The sequence below is a fragment of the Mobula birostris genome, chromosome 7 (assembly GCF_030028105.1).
Source record: "Mobula birostris isolate sMobBir1 chromosome 7, sMobBir1.hap1, whole genome shotgun sequence".
Taxonomy (NCBI): Eukaryota; Metazoa; Chordata; class Chondrichthyes; order Myliobatiformes; family Myliobatidae; genus Mobula; species Mobula birostris.
Genome location: NC_092376.1, coordinates 94,929,363 through 94,952,375, shown reverse-complemented (window position 1 = coordinate 94,952,375; position 23,013 = coordinate 94,929,363). Strand labels below are relative to the sequence as shown.

Here is a 23,013-nt window from a genome sequence, read left to right as displayed (position 1 = left end):
GGATTGGAATGGTGGTATTTGATAGAGTACAGGGGTGTACAGTGGTGGTGTTTGAGTGTGTACAGGGGAGTAGAGTGGTGGGTTTTGATAGTGTACAGGGGAGTAGAGTGATGGTGTTTGACAGTGTGCAGGGGAGTAGATATTTGCTTTTTGATAGTGTACTGGGGATCAGAGTGGTGTTGTTTGATAGTGTAGAGGGGAGTAGGATGGCGGTGTTTGATAGTGTACAGTGGTATAGAATGTTGGTGTTTGTCAGAGCACTGAAGTGTAGACTCGGGATGTTTGACAGTAAATTTCGGAATGGTGTTGTGCTGTTTTTTGCAATGAACTGGAGAGCAGAGTGTTGGTGTTTGATAGTATACAGGGGTGTAGAGCAGTGGTGTTTAATAGTGTACATGGAGTAGAGTGGTGGTGTTTGACAGTGTACAGGGAAGTAGAGTGGTGGTGTTTGATAGTGTGCAGGGGAGTTTAGTGGTGGTGTTTGAAAGTGTACAGGTGCATAGTTATATGGTGTTTGACAAAGTACAGGGGAGTAGACTGGTTGTGTTTGGTAGTGAGCAGTGGATTAGAGTGGTATTGTTCGATAGTGAACAAGGGGGTATAGTGGTCGTGTTTGATAGTGTACAGGGGAGTAGAGTGCTGGTGTTTGTAGTGTACATGGTAGTAGAGTGATGGTGTTAGAGAGTGTACTGGGGAGTAGAGTGGTGGTGTTTGATAGTCTTCATGGTAGTAGATTGGTCGTGTTTGGTACTCTACAGGTGAGTAGAGTGGTGGTCTTTGATAGTGTACAGGGGAGTAGAGCGGTGGTGTCTGACAGTGTACAGGGGAGTAGAGTGGCGCTGTTTTATAGTGCACCGGGATGGAGTGGTAGTATTTGATAGTATACAGGTGCGTAGATTGATGGTGTTTGACAGTGTACAGGGTAGCGGAGTGGTGGTGTTCGATAGTGTACAGGGCAGTAGAGTGGTGGTGTTTGAAAGTGTACAGAAAGTAGAGTGGTGGTGTTTGAAAGTGTACAGTAGAGTAGAATGTTGGTGTTTAACAGAGCACTGTAGTGTAGAGTGGGAATGTTTGACAGTGAACTTGGGAATGATTATGTGCTGTATTTTGCAATGAACTAGTGAGCTGAGTGGTGGTGTTTGATAGTGTACAGCGGAGCAGAGTAGTCGTGTTTGATAGTGTTCAGAGGAGTAGAGTGGTAGTGCCTGATAGTGTACAGTGGAGTAGAGCGGTGGTGTTCGATAGTCTACAGGGGATTAGAGTGGTGGTGTTTGATAGTGTACAGGGGAGTAGAGTGCTGGTGTTTGACAATGTAGAGGGGAATAGGGTGGTGGTGTTGATAGTGTACATGGGATTTGATTAGTTGCATTTAACAGTATAATGTTTGTGTTGAACATTGCACTGGAGAGTAGAGTGGGGATGTTTGACAGTAAACTTGGGAATGGTGGTGTTTGCTAGTGTACAGAGTATTAGATTAGTGGTGTTTAATAGTGTGTAGGGAGTAGAGTGGTGGTGTTTGATAGTGTACAGGGGAGCAGAGTGGTGGTGTTTGATAGTGGACAGTTGCATAGATTGATGGTGTTTGACAGTGGACAGGAGAATATGGTGGTGGTGTTAGATAGTGTACAGGGGAGTAGAGCGGTCGTGTTTGATAGTTTACAGGGCAGTGGAGTCGTGGTGTTTGATCGTGTACAGGGGAGTAGAGTGTACAGGGGAGTAGAATGTTAGAGTTCGACAGCAGTGGAGTGGGGATGTTTGACAGAAAACTTGGGATGGCGTTTGACAGTCTACAGGTGAGTGGAGTGGTGTTGGTTGATAGTGTATAGGGGAGTAGAGCGGTGGTGTTTGACGATGTACCGGGCAGCAGAGTGGTAGTGTTTGACAGTGTACAGGGAGTAGAGTGATGGTGTTTGAGTGTGTACAGGGGTGTAGAGTGGTGGTTTTTGAAAGTGTACAGGGGAGTAGTGTGGTGGTGTTTGTTAGTGTGCAGGCTAGTAGAGTGGTGGTATTAATTAGTGTACCATGGATTAGAGTGGTGGTGTTTGATACTGTACAGGGGAGTAGGGTGGTGGTGTTTGATAGTGTACAGTGGTGTAGAATGGTGTTCATCAGAGCGCTGATATGGAGAGTGGGGACGTTTGACAATCTCCTTGGGAATGGTGTTCTGCTGTTTTTTGCATTTAACTGGAGAGTCCAGTGGTGGTGTTTGACACTGTACAGAGAAGTAGAGTGGTGTTTCACAGTGTACAGGGGTGTAGAGTGGCGGTGTTTGATAGTGTGCAGGGCATTAGATTAGTGGTGTTTAATAGTGTACAAGGGAGAATAATGTTGGTGTTTGACAGAGCACTGGAGTCTAGAGTGGGGATGTTTGACATTGATGTTGGGAATGGTGTTGTTCTGTTTTTTGCAATGAACGGGAGCATAGATTGATGGTGTTTGATAGTGTACAGGGGAGTAGAGTGGTTGTGTTTGATAGTTTACAGGGCAGTAGAGTCGTGGTGTTTGATCGTGTACAGGGGAGTAGCGTGATGGCATTTGACAGTCTACAGGTGAGTGGAGTGGTGTTGGTTGATGGTGTATAAGGGAGTAGAGTGGTGGTGTTTGACGGTGTACCGGGCAGCAGAGTGGTGGTGTTTGACAGTGTACAGGGAATTAGAGTGATGGTGTTTGAGAGTGTACAGGGCCGTAGAGTGTTGGTTTTTGAAAGTGTACCAGGCAGCAGAGTGGTGGTGTTTGACAGTGTACAGGGCAGTAGAGTGTAGGTGTTTGACAGTCTACAGCTGAGTAGAGTGGTGTTGGTCGATAGTGTATAGGGGAGTAGAGTGTTGGTGTTTGATATTGTACAAGGGAATAGAGCGGTGGTGTTTCACGGTGTATAGGAAAGTAGAGTGGTGGTATTTGACAGTGTACAGGGGCATAGAGTGGTGGTGTTTCACCGTGTACAGCGGAGTAGAGTCGTGTTGTTTGATAGTGTACAGGGGAGTAGTGTGGTGGTGTTTGACAGAGCACAGGAGTGTAGAGTGAGGATGAATGGTGTTGTGCTGTCTTTTGCAATGAACTGGAGAGCAAAGTGGTGATGTTTGATCATGTATTGGGGAGTAGAGTGGTGGTGTGTGACTGTGTAGAGTGGTGTAGAGTGGTGGTGTTTGGTAGAGTTCAGGGGAGTAGAGTGGTGGTGTTTGATTATGTGCAGGGGAGTTGAGCAGTGGTGTTTGTTCGTGTACAGAGAGTCAAGTGGTGGTGTTTGATAGTGTAGGGAAGTAGAGTGGTGGTGTTTAGCAGTGTACAGGGGGTAAAGTGGTGGTTTGATAGTGCAGAGGGGAGCAGAGTGGTGGTGTTTAATAGTGGACAGCTGCATAGATTGATGGTGTTTGCCAGTGGACAGGGGAATACGGCAGTGGTGTTAGATAGGGCACAGGGGAGTAGATTGGTGCTGTTTGACAGCGTGCATAGCAGTAGAGTGCTGGAGTTTGATAGTGTTCAGAGGAGTAGAGTTGCAGTGTTCGAGTACAGGGGTGTAGAGTGGTGTTGTTTGATAGTGTACAGGGCAGTAGAGTGGTGGTGTTTGATCGTGTACAGGGAAGTAAAGAAGTGGAGCTTGACAGTGCACAGCGAAGTAGAGGTGGTGGTGTTTGAAAGTGTACAGGGCCGTAGAGTGGTGCTGTTTGATAGTGTCCAGTGGAGTAGTGGAGCAGTGTTTGTTAGTGTGTAGGGGAGTAGAGTGGTGGTGTTTCACAGTGTACAGGGGAGTAGAATGGTGTTGTTTGACAGAGTACTGGAGGGTAGAGTGGGGATGTTTGACAGTAAACTTGGGAATGATGTTGTGTGGTTTTTTGCAATAAACTGGAGAGTAGAGTGGTGGTGTTTGACAGTGTACAGTGGAGTAGAGCGGTGGTGTCTGGCGGTGGACAGGGAAGTAGAGTGGTGGGGTTTGATAGTGTTCAGGAGAGTAGTGCAGTGGTGTTTCATAGCGTACAGGGGATTAGAGTGGTGGTGTTTGATAGTGTACAGGGGAGTAGAATTGAGGTGTTCGACAGCGTGCAGGGGTGTAGAGTGGTGATGTTTCATAGTGTACAGGGGAGTAATGTTGTGTTCTTTGATAGTGTACAGGGTTGTAGAGTGGTGGTGTTTGGTAGTGTACAGAGCAGTAGAGTGGTGGTGTTTGATACTGTACAGGGTTGTAGAGTGGTGGTGTTTGATAGTGTACAGGGGGTAGAGTGGTGGTGTTTAATAGTGTACAGGGGAGTAAGGTGGTGGTGTTTCATAGTGTACAGTGGAGTAGACTGGTGGTGTTTGATAGTGTTCAGGTGAGTAGAGTAGTGGTGTTTCATGGGTGCAAGGGAGTAGGGCGTTGCTGTTTGAAGGTGTACAGGGAAGCAGAGTATTAGTGTTTGATAGTGGACAGCTGCGTAGTTTGATGGTGTTTGACATGTGGACAGGGGAATACGGTGGTGGTGTTAGATACTGTACAGGGGAGTAGAGTGGTGGTGTTTGACAGTGTGCAGGGGAGTAGTGAAGTGGTTTTTGACAGTTTACAGGCCAGTGGAGTGGTGGGGTTTGATAGTGTTCAGGGGAGTACAGTGGTGGTGTTTCACAGTGTACAGCGGAGTAGAGTCGTGTTGTTTGATAGTGTACAGGAGAGTAGTGTGGTGGTGTTTGACAGAGCACTGGAGTGTAGAGTAGGGATGTTTGACAGTAAACTTGGGAATTGTGTTGTGCTGTCTTTTGCAATGAACTGGAGAGTAGAGTGGTGGTGTTTGATCATGTATTGGGGAGTAGAGAGGTGGTGTGTGACTGTGTAGAGGGGAGTAGAGCGGTGGTGTTTGATAACGTGCAGGGGAGTCGAGCAGTGGTGTTTGATCGTGTTCAGGGAGTCAAGTGGTGGTGTTTGATAGGGTACAGGGAAGTAGAGTGGTGGTGTTTGACAATGTACCGAAGGTAAAGTAGTGGTGTTTGATAGCGCACAGGGGAGCAGAGAGGTGGTGTTCAATAGTGTACAGAGCAGTAGAGTGGTGGTGTTTGATGGTGTTCAAGGAAGTAGAGTGGTGTTTTTTGATAGTGTACAGTGGAGTATAGTGGTGGTGTTTGATAGTGTAAGTGGGAGTAGAGTGGTGGTGTTTGTTATTGCACAGGGGAGTAGAGAAGTGGAGCTTGACAGTGCACAGCGAAGTAGAGGTGGTGGTGTTTGAAAGTGTCCAGTGGAGTAGTGTAGTAGTGTTTGTTAGTGTGCAGGAGAGTAGAGTGGTGGTGTTTCACAGTGTACAGGGGAGTAGAATGGTGTTGTTTGACAGTGTACAGGGAGTAGCATGTTGGTTTTTAACAGAGCACTGGAGGGTAGAGTTTGACAGTAAACTTGGGAATGGTGTTGTGCTGTTTTTTGCAATGAACTGGAGAGTAGAGTGATGGTGTTTGACAGCGTACAGAGCGGTAGAGTGGTGGTGTTTGATATTGTACAGGGGAGTAGTATGGTGGTGTTTCATAGTGTACAGTGGAGTAGACTGGTGGTGTTTGATAGTGCTCAGGTGAGTAGAGTAGTGGCGTTTCATGGTGTGCAGGGGAATAGGGCAGTGGTGTTTGATAGTGTACAGGGGAGCAGAGTGGGGTTGTTTGATAGTGTACAGGGAAGCAGACTGGTGGTGTTTGATAGTAGACAGCTGCGTAGAATGATGGTGTTTGACAGTGGACAGGGGAATACAGTGGTGGTGTTAGATAGTGTACAGGGGAGTAGAGTGGTGGTGTTTGATAGTGTACAGTGGTGTAGAATGTTGGTGTTTGTCAGAGCGCTGATATGGAGAGTGGGGAGGTTTGACAGTATCCTTGGGAATGGTGTTCTGCTGTTTTTTGCAATTAACTGGAGAGTCCAGTGGTGGTGTTTGACACTGTACAGAGAAGTGGAGTGGTGGTGTTTCATAGGGAACAGGGGAGTAGAGTGGTGGTCTTTGATAGCATACAGCGGAGTAGAGTGATGGTGTTTGACAGTGTACAGGGGAGTAGAGTGGTGGTTTTGGTAGTGTACGGGGGAGTGTTTGAATCCGTACAGGTGCGTAGATTGATGGTGTTTGACAAAGTACAGGGTAGTAGAGTGGCAGTGTTTAATAGTGTACAGTGGTGTAGAATGTTGGTGTTTGACAGAGCACTGAAGTGCAGACTCTGGATGTTTCACAGTAAAATGGGGAATGGTATTGTACTGTTTTTTGCAATGAACTAGAGAGCAGAGTGGTGGTGTTTGATAGTGTGCAGCGGAGTAGACTGGTAGTGTCTGATAGTGTACTGGGGAGTAGAGTGGCGGTGTATGATAGTGTATATGGAGTAGAGTGGTGGTGTTTAATAGTGTTCAGGGGAGTAATGTGCTGGTGTTTGAAAGTGTACAGCTGCGTAGATTGATAGTGTTTGACAAAGTACAGGGGAGTAGAGTGGTGGTGTTCGATAGTGTACAGGGGATTAGAGTGGTGGTATTTCATAGTGTTCAGGGGAGTATAGTGGTCATCTTTGATAATGTACAGGGGAGTAGAGTGGTGGTGTTTGATCGTGTTCAGGTGAGTAGAGTAGTGGTGTTTGATGGTATGCAGGGGAATAGAGCAGTGGTGTTTAACAGCGTACAGAGCAGTAGCGTGGTGGTGTTTGATCATGTACAGTGGAGTAGAGTTGTAGTGTTCGATAATGTACAGGGGTGTATTGTGGTGTTGTTTGATAGTGTACAGGGGAGTAGAGCGGTGGTGTTTGACATTGTGCTGTGTAGCAGCGTAGTGGCTTTTGACAGTGTGCAGGGTAGTAAAGTGGTGGGGTTTGATAGTTTACAGGGCATAGAGTGGTGGTGTTTGATCATGTACAGGGTAGTAGAGGGGTCAGATTTGGTATTGTACAGCGGAGTAGAGTGGTGGTGTTTGATAGTGTACAGGGGATTAGAGAGGTGGTGTTTGACAGTGCACAGGGAAGTTAAGTGGTGGTGTTTGACAGTGCACAGGGGAATAGAGTGGTAGTGTTTGACAGTGTACAGGGGAGTAGAGTTGTCGTGTTTGATAGTGTACAGGGGAGTAGAGTGGTGGTCTTTGATAGTGTACAGTGGAGTATAGTGGTGGTGTTTGATAGTGTAAGCGGGAGTAGAGTGGTGGTGTTTGTTATTGTACAGGGGAGTAGAGAAATGGAGCTTGACAGTGCACAGCAAAGTAGAGGTGGTGGTGTTTGAAAGTGTACAGGGCCGTAGAGTGGTGGTGTTTGATAGTGTCCAGTGGAGTAGTGTAGTAGTGTTTGTTAGTGTGCAGGAGAGTAGAGTAGTGGTATTTCACAGTGTACAGGGGAGTAGAATGGTGTTGTTTGACAGTGTACAGGGAGTAAGTGTTTGATAGTGTTCAGGTGAATAGAGTAGTGGCGTTTCATGGTGTGCAGGGGAGCAGGGCGGTGGTGTTTGATAGTGTACAGGTTTGTAGAATAGTTGTGTTTGGTAGTGTACAGAACAGTAGAGTGGTGGTATTTGATAGTGTACCCGTGAGTGGAGTGGTGGTGTTTGATAGTGTACAGGGGAGTAGAGTGGTGGTGTTTCATAGTGTACAGTGGAGTAGACTGGTGGTGTTTGATAGTGTTCAGGTGAGTAGAGTAGTGGTGTTTCATGGTGTGCAGGGGAATAGGGTGGTGGTGTTTGGTAGTGTACAGGGAAGCAGAGTGGTGGTGTTTGATAGTGGACAGCTGCGTAGATTGATGGTGTTTGACAGTGGGCAGGGGAATACGGTGGTGGTGTTAGATAGTGTACAGGGGAGTAGAGTAGTGGTGCTTGATAGTGTACAGAGGGGTAGAGCGGTGGTGTTTGACATTGTGCAGTGTAGCAGAGTAATGGTTTTTGACAGTGTACAGGGCAGTAGAGTGGTCGTGTTTGATAGTGTACAGGGGAGTAGAGTGGTGGTGTTTGATAGTGTACAGGTGAGTCGAGTGGTGGTGTTTGATAGTGTACAGGAGAGTAGAGTTTTGGTGTTAGTGTACAGGGGAGTAGAGTGGTGGTGTTTGATAGTGTACAGGTGAGTCGAGTGGTGGTGTTTGATAGTGTACAGGGGAGTAGAGATTTGGTGTTTGATAGTGTACAGAGGAGTAGAGTGATGGTGTTTGACAGTGTACAGGGGAGTCAAGTGATGGTGTTTGACAGTGTACAGGGGAGTCGAGAGGTGGTGTTTGATAGTGTACAGGTGAGTAGAGTGCTTGTGGTTGATAGTGTACAGGAGAGTAGAGTGGTGGTGTTTAATAGTGTGCAGGGAAGTAGAGTTTTGGTGTTTGATAGTGTACAGGGGAGTAGAGTGATGGTGTTTGACAGTGTACAGGGGAATCGAGTGGTGGTGTTTGATAGTGTACAGGGGAGTAGATTGGTGGTGTTTGATTGTGTACGGGGGAGTACAATGTTGGTGTTTGACAGAGCAGTGGAGTGTAGAGTGGGGATGTTTGACAGTAAACTTGGGAATGGTGTTGTCCTGTTTTTTGCAATGAACTGGACAGTAGAGTGGTGGTGTTTGATAGTGTACAGGGAGTAGGGTGTTGGTGTTTGACACTGTACAGGGAATTAGAGTGGTAGTGATTGACAGTGTACAGGGGAGTAGAGTCGTGGTGTTTGATTGTGTGGAATGGTGGAGAGTGGTGGTGTTTCACAGTGTACAGGGGAGTAGAGTGGTGGTCTTTGATAGTGTACAGGGGAGTAGAGTGGTGGTGTTTGATAGTGTACAAGGGTGTTGAGTGGTATTGTTTGATAGCGTACAGGAGAGTAGAGTGGTAGTGTTAGATAGAGTACAGGGGAGTAGATTGGTTGTGTTTGATAGTGTACAGCGGGGCTGAGTGGTGGTGTTTGATAGTCTACTGGGTAGTAGAGTGGTGGTGCTTGACAGTGTAGAGGGGAGTAGAGTGGTTGTGTTTGATAGTGTGCGGGGGAGTCGAGCAGTGGTGTTTGATCGTGTACAGGGGAGTAGATTGGTGGTGTTTGACATCATACAGAGCAGTCGAGTGGCGGTGTTTGATAGTGTATAGGGGAGTAGAGTTGCATTGTTCGATAGTGTACAGGCGTATAGAGTAGTGATGTTTGATAGTGTACAGGGGAGTAGAGCGGTGGTGTTTTGCGGTGTATAGGGAAGTAGAGTGGTGGTGTTTGACAGTGTACAGGGGCGTAGAGTGGTGGTGTCTGAAAGTGTACAAGGGAGTAGAGTAGTGGTCTTTGTTAGTGTGCAGGGAAGTAGAGTGGTGGTATTTCACAACGTACAGCGGAGTAGAGTCGTGTTGTTTGATAGTGTACAGGGGAGTAGGGTGGTGCTGTTTGATAGTGTACAGGGGAGTAGAGTGTTGGTGTTTGACAGAGCACTGGAGTGTAGACTGGGGATATTTGACAGTAAACTTGGGAATGGTGTTGTGCTGTTTTTTGCAATGAACTGGAGAGTAGAGTGGTGGTGTTTGACCGTGTATAGGGGAGTAGAGTGGTGGTGTTTGATAGTGTACAAGGGGGCAGGGGGGTGGTGTTTGATGGTCTACAACGGAGTAGAGTGATGGTGTTTGACAGTATACAGGGGAGTCGAGTGGTGGTGTTTGATAGTGTACGGGGGAGTAGAGTTTTGGTGTTTAATAGTGTACAGGGGAGTAGAGTGATGTTGTTTGACAGTGTACAGGGGAGTCGAGTGATGGTGTTTGACAGTGTACAGGGGAGTCGAGTGGTGGTGTTTAATAGTGTACAGGGGAGTAGAGTTTTGCTGTTTGATAGTGTACAGGGGAGTAGAGTAATGGTGTTTGACAGTGTACAGGGGAGTCGAGTGATGGTGTTTGGCAGTGTACAGAGGAGTCGAGTGGTGGTGTTTAATAGTGTACAGGGGAGTAGAGTTTTGGTGTTTGATAGTGTACAGGGGAGTAGAGTGATGGTGTTTGACACAGGGGAGTCAAGTGATGGTGTTTGACAGTGAACAGGGGAGTCATGTGGTGGTGTTTGATAGCGTACAGGTGAGTAGCGTGCTTGTGGTTGATAGTGTACAGGGGAGTAGAGTGGTGGTGTTTAATAGTGTACAGGGGAGTAGAGTTTTGGTGGTTGATAGTGTACGGGGGAGTAGAGTCGTGGTCTTTGTTAGTGTGTAGGGAAGTAGAGTGGTGGTATTTCACAATGTACAGCGGAGTAGAGTCGTGTTGTTTGATAGTGTACAGCGGAGTAGAGTCATGTTGTTTGATAGTGTACAGGGAGTAGAGGGGTGCTGTTTGATAGTGTTCAGGGGAGTAGAATGTTGGTGTTTGACAGAGCACTGAAGTGTAGAGTGGGTATGTTTGACAGTAAGCTTGGGAATGGTGTTGTGCTGTTTTTTGCAATGAACTGGAGAGTAGAGTGGTGGTGTTTGACACTGTACAGGTAAGTAGAGTGGTGGTGTTTGACAGTGTACAGGGGAGTAGAGTCGTGGTGTTTGATTGTGTGGAAGGGTGTAGAGTGGTGGTGTTTCACTGTGTACAGGGGAGTAGAGTGGTGGTGTTTGATAGTGTACAAGGCAGGAGAGTGGTGGTGTTTGGTAGTGTACATGGGTGTAGAGTGGTATTGTTTGATAGCTTACAGGAGAGTAGAGTGGTGGTGTTTGACAGTGTACAGGGGGGCTGAGTGGTGGTGTTTGATAGTCCACTGGGTAGTAGAGTGGTGGTTCTTGATAGTGTAGAGGGGAGTAGATTGGTGGTGTTTGATAGTGCTCAGGGGAGTAGTGTGGTTTTGTTTGATAGTGTACAGTTGAGTAGAGTGCTTGTGGTTGATAGTGTACAGTGGAGTAGAGTGGTGGTGTTTGATATTGTACAGGGGAGCAGAGCGGTGGCTTTTGATACTGTACGAGGAAGTAGAATGGTGGTATTTGACAGTGTACAGGGAAGTAGATCGGTGGTGTATCGCAGTGTACGGTGAAATGGAGTGGTGGTGTTTGACAGTGTACATGGAAGTAGAGTGGTCGTGTTTCACAGTGTACAGGGAAGTAGAGTGGTGGTGTTTGACAGTGTACAAGCGAGTAGAGTGGTGGTTGTTTGATAGTGTACATGGGAGTAGAGCGGTGGTGTTTGTTAGTGTAGAGGGGAGCAGAGTGGTGGTGTTCGATAGTGTACAGGGGAGTAGAGTGGTGGTGTTTAATAGTGGACAGGGGAGTAGATTGGTGGTGTTTGACATCGTACAGAGCAGTCGAGTGGCAGTGTTAGATAGTGTACAGGGGAGTAGAGTTGCATTGTTCGATAGTGTACAGGGGTGTAGAGTGATGGTGTTTGACAGTCTACAGGTGAGTAGAGTGGTGTTGGTTGAAAATGTATAGGGGAGTAGAGTGTTGGTGTTTGATATTGTACAGGGGAGTGGAGTCGTGGAGTTTGACGGTGTACCGGGAAGTAGAGTGGTGGTGTTTGTCAGCATATAGGGAAGTAGAGTCATGGTGTTTGACAGTATACAGGGGCGTAGAGTGGTAGTGTATGAAAGTGTACAGGGGAGTAGAGTGGTGGTGTTTGTTAGTGTGCAGGGGCGTAGTGTGGTGGTGTTTCACATAGGACAGGGGAGTAGAGTGGTGTTGGTTGATAGTGTACAGGGGAGTAGAGTGGTGGTGTTTGATTGTGTACAGGGGAGTACAATGTTGGTGTTTGACAGAGCACTGGAGTATAGAGTGGGGATTTTTGACAGTAGACTTGGGAATGGTGTTGTGCTGTTTTTTGCAATGAACTGGAGAGTCGAGTGGTGGTATTTGATAGTGTACAGGGAAGTAGATTGGTGGTGTTTGACAGTGTACAGAGCAGTCGAGTGGCGGTTTTTGATAGTGTACAGGGGAGTAGAGTTGCATTGTTCGATATTGTACAGGGGTGTAGACTGGTGATGTTTGATAGTGTACAGGGCAGTAGAGTGATGGTGTTTGATATTGTACAGGGGAGTAGAGTTGTGGGGTTTGACGGTGTACTGGGAAGTAGAGTGGTGGTTTTTGACAGTGCATAGGGAAGTAGAGTCATGGTGTTTGACAGTGTATAGGGAAGTAGAATCGTGGTATTTGACAGTGAACAGGGGAGTAGAGTGGTGGTGTTTGATAGGGTGCAGGGGAGTAGTGTGGTGGTGTTTGATAGTTTACAGGGGAGTACAATATTGGTGTTTGACAGACCACTGGAGTGTAGAGTGGGGATGTTTGACAGTAAACTTGGGAATGGTGTTGTGCTGTTTTTTGCAATGTACTGGAGAGTAGAGTGGTGGTGTTTGATCGTGGAGTAGAGTGGTGGTGTTTGGCAGTGTACAGGGGTGTCGAGTGGTGGTGTATGATAGTGTGCAGTTGAGTAGAGTGCTTGTAGTTGATAGAGTACAGGGGAGTAGAGTGGTGGTGTTTGACAGTCTACAGGTGTGTAGAGTGGTGTTGGTTGATAGTGTATAGGGGAGTAGAGTGTTGGTGTTTGATATTGTACAGGGGAGTAGAGTCGTGGTGTTTGATGGTGTACTGGGAAGTAGAGTGGTGGTGTTTGAAAGTGTACAGGGGCGTAGAGTGGTGGTGTCTGAAAGTGTACAGGGGAGTAGTGTGGTGGTGTTTTTTAGTGTACAGGGGAGTAGAGTGGTGGTGTTTGACAGTGTACAGGGGAGCAGAGTGGTGGTATTTGATAGTGTCCAGGGCATTAGAGTGAAGGTGTCTGACAGTCTACAGGTGAGTACAGTGGTGTTGGTTGATAGTGTATAGGGGAATAGAGTGTTGGTGTTTTGTATTGTACAGGGAAGTAGAGTTGTGGTGTTTGAAAGTGTACGGGGAAATAGAGTGGTAGTGTTTGAGAGTGTACTGGTGAGTGGAGTGGTCGTGTTAGATAGTGTTCAGGGGAGTAGAGTGGTGGTGCTTGATAGTGTACAGGGGAGTTGAATGGTGGTGTTTGATAGTGTACAGGTTTGTAGAGGGGTCGTATTTGGTATTGTACAGGGGAGTAGAGAGGTGTTGTTTGACCGTGTACAGGGGATTAGAGTGGTGGTGTTTGATAGTGTACAGGGGAGTTGAATGGTGGTGTTTGATAGTGTACAGGTTTGTAGAGGGGTCGTATTTGGTATTGTACAGGGGAGTAGAGAGGTGTTGTTTGACCGTGTACAGGGGATTAGAGTGGTGGTGTTTGATAGTGTACAGGGGAGTAGAGTGGTCATGTTTGATAGTGTACAGAGGAGTAGAGTGGTCATGTTTGATAGTGTACGGGGGATTAGATTAGTGGCTTTTAATAGTATACAGGGGCATATAATGTTGGTGTTTGACAGAGCACTGGAGTGTAGAGTGGAGATGTTTGACAGTAATCTTGGGAATGGTGTTGTTCTGTCTTGTGCAATGAACTGCTCCGTAGATTGAAGGTATTTGACAGTGTACAGGGGAGTAGAGTGGTGTTGTTTGGTAGTGTACAAGGGAGTAGAGTGGTGGTGTTTGGTAGTGTACAAGGGAGTAGAGTGGTGGTGTTTGATAGTGTATGGAGGAGTAGAGTGGTGGTGTTTGATAGTGTATGGAGGAGTAGAGTGGTAGTGTTTGACAGAGTACAGGGGAGTAGAGCGGTTGTGTTTGACAGTGTACAGGGGAGTAGAGTCGTGGTGTTTGACAGTATACAGGGGCATAGAGTGGTGGTGTCTGAAAGTGTACAGGGGAGTAGAGTGGTGGTGTTTGATAGTGTACAGGGGAGTAGAATGTTGGTGTTTGACAGAGCACTGGAGTGTAGACTGGGGATATTTGACAGTAAACTTGGGAATGGTGTTGTGCTGTTTTTTGCAATGAACTGGAGAGTCGAGTGGTGGTGTTTGATAGTGTACAGGGGAGTAGAGTGTTGGTGTTTGACACTGTACAGGGGAGTAGAGTCGTGGTGCTTGGTAGTGTACATGGGTGTAGAGTGGTATTGTTTGATAGCATACAGGAGAGTAGAGTGGTGGTGTTTGATAGAATACAGGGGAGTAGAGTGGTTGTGTTTGACAGAGTACAGGGGGGCAGAGTGGTGGTGTTTGATAGTCTACTATGTGGTAGAGTGGTAGTGCTTGACAGTGTAGAGGAGAGTAGAGTGGTGGTGTTTGACAGTGTACAGAGCAGTCGAGTGGCGGTGTTTGATATTGTACAGGGGAGTGGAGTCGTGGTGTTTGACAGTGGACAGGGGAGTAGAGTGGTGGTGTTCGATAGTGTACAGGGGAGTAGAGTTGCATTGTTCGATGGTGTACAGGGGTGTAGAGTGATGGTGTTTGACAGTCTACAGGTGAGTAGAGTGGTGTTGGTTGATAGTGTATAGGGGAGTAGAGTGTTGGTGTTTGATATTGTACAGGGGAGTAGAGTCATGGAATTTCACGGTGCACTGGGAAGTAGAGTGGTGGTATTTGACAGTGTATAGGGAAGTAGAGTAATGGTGTTTGACAGTGTACAGGGGCGTAGAGTGTTGGTGTCTGAAAGTATACAGGGGAGTAGAGTGGTGGTGTTTGATAGGGTGCAGGGGAGTACAATATTGGTGTTTGACAGACCACTGGAGTGTAGAGTGGGGATGTTTGACAGTAAACTTGAGAATGCTGTTGTGCTGTTTTTTGCAATGAACTGGAGAGCAGAGTGGTGGTGTTTGTTCGTGGAGTAGAGTGGTGGTGTTTGGTAGTTTTCAGGGGAGTAGAGTGGTGGTGTTTGACAGTGTACAGGTGTGTAGATTGATGGTGTTTGACAGTGTACAGAGGAGTAAGGTGTTGGTGTTTGATAGTGTACAGGGCATTAGAGTGATGGTGTTTCATAGTGTACAGGGGAGTAGAGTGGTGGTGTTTGATAGTGTTCGGGGGAGTAGAATGATGGTGTTTGACTGTGTACAGGGGAGTCGAGTGTTGGTGTATGTAGCGTACAGTTGAGTAGAGTGCTTGTGGTTGATAGTGTACAGTGGAGTAGAGTGTTGGTGTTTGATAGTGTACAGGGGCGTCGAGTGGTAGTGTATGATAGTGTGCAGTTGAGTAGAGTGCTTGTAGTTGATAGAGTACAGGGGAGTAGAGTGGTGGTATTTGACAGTCTACAGGTGAGTAGAGTGGTGGTGTTTGACAGTGTACAAGGGCATAGAGTGGTGGTGTCTGAAAGTGTACAGGGGAGTAGTGTGGTGGTGTTTTTTAGTGTACAGGGGAGTAGACTGGTGGTATTCGATAGGGTGTAGGGGAGTAGTGTGGTGGTGTTTGATAGTTTACCGGGGAGTACAATATTGGTGTTTGACAGACCACTGGAGTGTAGAGTGGGGATGTTTGACAGTAAACTTGGGAATGGTGTTGTGCTGTTTTTTGCAATGAACTGGAGAGTAGAGTGGTGGTGTTTGATCGTGGATTAGAGTGGTGGTGTTTGGTAGTGTACAAGGGAGTAGAGTGGTGGTGTTTGATAGTGTACGGGGGAGTAGAGTGGTGGTGTTTGACAGAGTACAGGGGAGTAGAGCGGTGGTGTTTGACAGTGTACGGGGAGTAGAATTTTAGTGTTTGACATAACACTAGAGTGTAGAGTGGGGATATTTGATAGTAAACTTGGGAATGATGTTGTACTGTTTTTGCAATCAACTGGAGAGTAGAGCGGTGGTGTTTGATAGTGTACCGGGGAGTAGAGTTGTGGTGTTCGATATTGTGCAGGGGTGTAGAGTGGTGGTGTTTGGTAGTGTGCAGGGGTGTAGAGTGGTGGTGTTTGATAGTGTGTAGGAGAGTAGAGTGGTGGTCCTTGACAGTGTACAGGGGATTAAAGTGGTGGTGTTTGACGGTGTACAGGGAAGTAGAGTGGTGGTGTTTGATTGTGTATAGGGGATAGAGTGGTGGTGTTTGATAATGTACACGAGGTAGAGTGGTGGTGTTTAATTGTGTATAGGAGATTAGAGTGGTAGTGATTGATTTTGTACAGGGGAGTAGAGCGGTGGTGTTTCACAGTGTACTGGGAAGTTGAATGGCGGTGTTTGACAGTGTAGAGGGAAGTAGTGTGGTGGTGTTTGACCATGTACAGGGCAGTAGAGTGGTGGTGATGGAAAGTTTGCAGGAGAGTAGAGCGGTGGTGTTTGACAGTTTACAGGCCAGTAGAGTGGTGGGGTTTGATAGTGTTCATGGGGAGTAGAGTGAAGGTGTTTGACAGTCTACAGCTGAGTAGAGTGGTGTTGGTCGATAATGTATAGGGGAGCAGAGTGTTGGTGTTTGATATTGTACAGGGGAGTAGAGCGGTGGTGTTTCGCGGTGTATAGGCAAGTAGAGTGGTGGTGTTTAACAGTGTACAGGGGCGTAGAGTGGTGGTGTCTGACAGTGTACTGGGGAGTAGAGTGGTGTTGTTTGATAGTGTACAGGGGAGTAGAATGTTGGTGTTTTACAGAGCACTGAAGTGCAGAGTGGGGATGTTTGACAGTAAACTTGGGAATGGTGTTGTGCTGTATTTTGCAATGAACTGCAGAGTAGAGTGGTGGTTGATCGTGTACAGGGGAGTAGAGTGGTGTTGTTTGGTAGTGTATAGGGGAGTAGAGTGGTGGTGCGTGACTGTGTAGAGGGGAGTAGCGTGGTGGTGTTTGGTAGTGTTCAGGGGAGCAGAGTAGAGGTGTTTGATCATGTGCAGGGGAGTCGAGCAGTGGTGTTTGATCATGTACAGGGAGTCGAGTGGTGGTGTTTGATAGTGTACAGGGGAGTAGTGTGGTGGTGTTTGATAGTGTACAGGGGAGTAAAATGTTGGTGTTTGACAGACCACTGGAGTGTAGAGTGGGTTTGTTTGACAGTAAACTTGGGAATGGTGTGCTGTTTTTTGCAATGAACTGGAGAGTAGAGTGATGGTGTTTGACAGTGTACAGGGGAGTCGAGTGGTGGTGTTTGATAGTGTACAGGGGAGTAGAGTTTTGGTGTTTGATAGTGTACAGGGGAGAAGAGTGATGGTGTTTGACAGTGTACAGGGGAGTCAAGTGGTGGTGTTTGAAAGTGTACAGGTGAGTAGAGTACTTTTGGTTGATAGTGTACAGTGGAGTGGAGAGGGAAAAATGTGCTTAGTGGTGGGGTCCTGTTGAAGGTGGCGGATGTTGCGGAGGATAATGTGCTGGATCCGGAGGCTGGTGGAGTGGTAGGTAAGGACAAGGGGAACTCTGTCCCTGTTGTGGTTGCGGGAGGATGGGGTGAGGGCTGAAGTGCGAGAAATGGAGGAGATGCGGGTGAGGGCATCATTGATGACGGTAGAAGGGAAACCACGATCCTTAAAGAAAGATGACATTTGAGATGGCCTGGAACGGAAAGCCTCATCCTCGGAGCAGATGTGGTGGAGACGGAGGAACTGGGAATAGGGAATGGCATTTTTGTATGTGGCGGGGTGGGAAGAGGTATAGTCGAGGTAGTTATGAGAGTCAGTGGACTTGTAGAAGATGTCAGTGGACAGTCTGTCTCCAGAGATGGAGACCGAGACATCGAGAAGGGGAGGAGAAGCGTCCGAGATACAGTAAGTGAATTTGAGGGCTGGGTGGAAGTTTGAGGTAAAGGTATCTCCAGTTATTGTGGGCAGACTGTTTGACTCAGCCTGTTCATGTTCCTCCGGCACACACTCATATTTTGTGACTTCACAGGTGTGTCTAGTCTCTGCTCTTGCAGTCATCTTTGTTTTCAGGGTATGCAGTCAGTAACAGTGACTGGGCTTCAGGGGGTGGAATCCAAGACACATTTTACAGAGCCAGGCAGGTGTTTGAAAGCTGATACGCAAAAGCTTTTCAACCGCCTCTAAATGAGAGTTTCTAAACCATTTCTAAATCTCAGCAAGATAGATATGAACAACTAAAAACAATGCAAATATTAAATACACGTTAAGAACATATTTATTTAATGTAAATTAATTTAAAACTTTAACATTATTTGAAAAGAATCCTTTCAACTATATTGTGCCAGGCAGTGTCAAGGACAATCTGGCCCAATAACCTGCCATAATACATGTGGATATTGATTTCATACAGGGCAAAGACCATAAGGCCATAAGACACAGCAGCATAATTAGACCTTCTAGCCCATCGAGTCTGCTCCGCCATTCAATCATGGCTGATCCTTTTCATTTCTTCTCCTCAACCCCAGTTCCCGGCCTTCTCCCAGTAACCTTTGATGCTATATCCAATCAAGAACCTATCAATCTCTGCCTTAAATACACCCAACAACCTGGCCTCAACAGCTGCATGTGGCAACAAATTCCACAAATTCACCACCTTTTGGCTAACAAAATTTCTCCGCATCTCTGTTTTGAAAGGGTGCCCCTCTATCCTGAAGCTGTGCCCTCTTATCCTTGAATCTCCCACCATGGGAAACATCCTTTCCACATCTACTCTCTCTAGGCCTTTCAACATTCGAAAGGTTTCAATGATATTCCCCCCCATCCTTCTGAATTCCAGCGAGTACAGACCCAGAGCCATCAAATGTTCCTCATACGGTAACCCTTTCATTCCTGGAATCATCCATGTTCACCTCCTCTGGACCCTCTCCAGTGCCAGCACATCTTTTCTAAGATGAGGGGCCCAAAACTGTTTACAATACTCAAGGTGAGGCCTCACTAGTGCCTTATAAAGCCTCAGCATCACGTCTTTGCTTTTGTATTCTAGACTTCTTGAAATGAAGGCTAACATGGCATTTGCCTTCCTCACTGCAACCTGCAAGTTAACCTTTAGTGTGTTCTACACAAGGACTCCCAAGTCCCTTTGCATCCCAGATTTTTGGATTTTCTCCCCATTTAGAAAATAGTCCACACACTTATTTCTACTACCAAAGTGCATGACCATGCATTTTCAACATTGAATTTCATTTGCCACTTTCTTGCCTATTCTCCTAATCTGTCTAAGACCTTTTGCATCCTACCTGTTTCCTCAACGCTATCTCCCCCTCCACCAATTTTTGAATCATCTACAAACCTAGCTGCAATACCATCTATTCCATCATCTAAATTATTTATATACAGCATAAGAAGAAGTGGTCCCAACATCGACTCCTGCGGAACAACGAGTAAATGGCAGCCAATCAGAAAAGGATCCTTTTATTTCCACTCGCTGCCTCCAACCAATCAGCGAATGCTCCAACCATGTTAGTAACTTTCCTGTAATACCATAGGCTCCTACCTTGGTAAGCAGTCTCATGTGTGGCACCTTGTCAAAGGCCTTCTGAAAGTCCAATTATACAATATTCACTGCATGCCCTTTTACTATCCTATTTGTAAATTCCTCAAAGAATTCCAACAAGTTCATCAGGCAGGAATTTCCCTGAAGAAAACCATGCTGACTTTCTACTATCTCGTCCTGTGTCACCAAGTACTCCATCACCTCATCCTTAACAACTGAGTCTAACATCTTCCCAGCCACCACAATCTCTAACTCTACCTCTTTCAGAACCCTAGGGTGCAGTTCATCTGACTTAGAAACATAGAAACATAGAAAACCTGCAGCACAAAGAAAACCTTCTGCCCACAAAGTTGTGCCGAAACTGTCCCTACCTAGGCTTACCCATAGCCCTCTATTTTCTAAGCTCCATGTACCCATCCAAAAGTCTCTTAAAAGACCCTATCGTATCCGCCGCCACCACTGTTGCCGGCAGCCCATTCCTTGCACCCACCACTCTCTAAGTAAAAAACTTACCCCTGACATCTCTTCTGTACCTACTCCCCAGCACCTTAAACCTGTGTCCTCTTGTGGCAACCATTTCAGCCCTGGAAAAAAACCTCTGACTATCCACGCAATCAATGCCTCTCATCATCTTATGTACCTTTAGGTCTTTCAGCTTTTTGAGCACCTTCCCTCTTGTAACAGTAACTGCACCCACTTCTCTTCCTTCACACACTACAACATGAAAGATACTACTTGTGTCTTCCATAGTGAAAACTGATGCAAAATACTCATCTAGTTCATCAGCCATCTCCTTGTTCTCCTTAATATTTCTCCTGTCTCATTTTCTAGAGGTCCTATATCCACTTTGTTCTTAACATACTTGAAAAAACTCTTACTACTACTTTGTTATTATTTGCTAGCTTGCTTTCATATTTCATCTTTTCCCTTCTAATGACTTTTTAGTTGTTTTGTAGGTGTTTTAAAAACTTCCCAATTCTCTATCTTTCCACTAATTTTTGCTTTGTTGTATGCCCTTTCTTTTGCTCTTACAACAGCTTTGACTTCCCTTGTCAGCCACAGTTGTACTATTTTACCATTTGAATATTTCTTCAGTTTTGGAATACACATGTCCTGCACCTTCCTCATTTTTCCCAGAAATGCATGCAATTGTTGCTCTTTTACCTTAAGCTCCTTCCAATTTACTTTGGTCAATTCCTCTCTCGTACCACTGTAATTTCCTTTACTCCACTGAAATACTGCTATGTCAGACTTTACTTTTTTCTTATCAAATTTCAGGTTGAACACAATCATATTGTGATCACTGGTTGCCAAGAGTTCCTTTACCTTAAGCTCCCTAATTGCCTCTGGTTCATTACATAACACCCAATCCAGTATTGCTGATCCCCTAGTAGGCTCAATCACAAACTGCTCTGAAAAGCCATCTCATAGGCATTCAATTAACTCACTCTCTTGAGATCCATTACCAACCTAATTTTCCCAATAGACCTGCATGTTAAAATCTCCCATGACTACCATAACATTTCCCTTTTGACATGCCTTTTCTATTTCCTGTTGTAATCTGTGGCCAACTCCCAGCCACTTCTGGGAGGCCTGTGTATAACTGCCATCAACGTCCTTTTGCCCTTGCAGTTTCTTAACTCAACCTACAAGGATTCAACATCTTTCTACTTTCTATGTCACATCTTTCTACTGATTTGATGCCATTCTTTATCAGTAGGGCCACACAACGCCCTCTGCCTACCTTCCTATTCCTCCGATATAACGTGTAACCTTGGACATCAGCTCCCAGCTACAACCATGATTCAGCTATGATTCAGTGATGCCACAACATCATGCCTGGCAATCTGTAATAGTGCAACAAGATCATCCACCTTATTTCTTTTACTACGCGCATTTAATACAACACCTTTAGTACTGTATTTGCTATCTTCTCTGATTCTGCATCCCTAATGTTTTGATACTCAGCCTGTTGGCTGCAACTAAGTCCCATCACCTGCCTGCCCTTCCTGACAGTCTGACTGCACGCTATCTTTACTTTTTTACCATCTGTCTTATCCTGAGTCCTTTCACTCCGATTCCCACCCCTTCACCAAATTAGTTCAGACCCTCCCCAACAGCTCTAACAAACCTGTCCATGAGAATATTGGTCCCCTCAGGTTCAGGTGCAACCCGTCATTTTTGAACAGGTCATACCTCCCCCAGAAGAGATACAATGATCCAAGAACCTGAAGTCCTGCCCCCCTGTACCAGCTTCTCAGCCATGCATTTATCTGCCAAGTCATCCTGCTTCTACCCTCACTGGAGCATGGCACAGGCAGCAATCCAGAAATTACTACCCGGGAGGTCCTGCTTCTCAGCTTTCTACCTAGTTCTCTAAATTCTCTTTTCAGGACCTCCTTTGCTTTTCCTTCCTATGTCATTGGTACCAATACCTCTCCCTCCCTCTCCAAAATGTTGTGAACACTATCTGAGATGCCCCTCACCCTGGCACCTGGGAGGCAACATATAAAACAAGCTAGCATTAGCTCTGAACTTGCTGAACTGACTCATTGGTGAATCCAGGACAGAGCATCAGGTTGTGTACACAACGTAACCCTTACCCTAATAGCTGCATTTATATATGACCGCATCAGTCCTGTGCATAGACTGAACAAGTGCTAAATGTTACTGCATGCTGACGTTCTGCATGCTCTAGTGTTGAGAAGGATGGACCTGGCTTCAGGGCTACACAATGTCTGAGAGGAGTATGAAATACCAGAGAATACATAATTAATATTTTCCTTCTATTTCTCCTTTTCTTGCAGCTCAGCGGGAGAAGCAAGGAGTGTGTCTTCATCGAGATTGTGCTGGAAAACAACTACACAGCTCTGATGTCTGCCAAGTACTCAGGCTGGTACGTGGGCTTCACCAAAAAAGGGAGACCCAGAAAAGGACCCAAAACCCAGCAAAACCAGCAAGAGGTGCACTTCATGAAGAGATACCCCAAGACCCAGGGAGAGACCCAGGCTCCTTTTAAATTCACTACAGTTAATAAAAGAACTAAACGAATACGATCTTCAAATTCCAGTTAGAGCACATTGTGAGCCCTGAACTGTCCCAGAGCATTATTTTTGCATCATTATTATTAATAAAGGAAAGAAACCAAAGGAAGAAGATCTATTTTTGTATATTGTGTTACAGTTTTGGGGAACGGAAAAGTTGTACGGATTTGTTGCAACTCTTTTAATGTAATCAACCTGTCCTCACTTAAAGGAATGCTGTTGATTTGTACATGCATTTTGAACAAGACGCAGAGAAACAGAGAACAATGTGGAAACAAGAAAATGTAGCTAATAGAATGGCTAACACCCTGTATAGAAACTGGCATTTTTGGGAGGGGAGAAGGGGAAGATAAGATGGTGGATGGTTGGACATCTGACTTTTGTGAAGATAATGATCTTCCAAAGGAAGGAAATGCAATGGATAGAACCTGTTCCTGGATCTCAAAATCTTTTTCAAGACAAGACATTTTTTTTTCCAAAGTATGACTGTGACTTGTCCTTTGTTCTGGACAAAGCTATGGTATGCTGCTACACATCAGAGGAAATCCTTTGCTGTTAAGGCTATGTTATGAGCAACTATTTATTTCATTTCCATTTATGATACTGGTCTCTTGAAGCAAGCTATTCTGCCCTCGTGATTAAATGCTAAAACATTTTAAAATCTGATCAGGATCTTGTAAATATTTTGCTCCTTGTAAAAAATCTCCGATTTATTGTGGGGCTCAGAATCATCAGTGGGATGTAACTGTTTTCAAGTTTTCCTATAACCTGTTTGACTATTGCCCCTCCACCAGTATGTAAGTTAATAAGTCACTGGTGCTGTGTGGTTTCGTTGTATCACAGAATCATACGGCATAGAAACAGCCCCTTTGGCTTAACTCATTCATGCTGACTGAGATGATTTTCTTCACAAATTCCATTTGCCCACACTTTTCCTACCCAACTAAGA

General features: G+C 45.8%; 1 protein-coding gene across 1 annotated transcript in view; it reads left to right on the top strand.

Annotated features, from left to right (window-relative positions):
* Window positions 1-22,164, top strand: part of LOC140200775 (fibroblast growth factor 18-like) — a 297,427-nt gene extending 275,263 nt beyond the window's left edge. Inside the window, exon 4 of the mRNA XM_072264375.1 lies at window positions 21,828-22,164. Coding sequence (XP_072120476.1) covers window positions 21,828-22,094 — 267 coding nt within the window. The 3' untranslated portion in view covers window positions 22,095-22,164. The remainder of the gene's footprint in view (window positions 1-21,827) is intronic.
* Window positions 22,165-23,013: the final 849 nt, after the last annotated feature.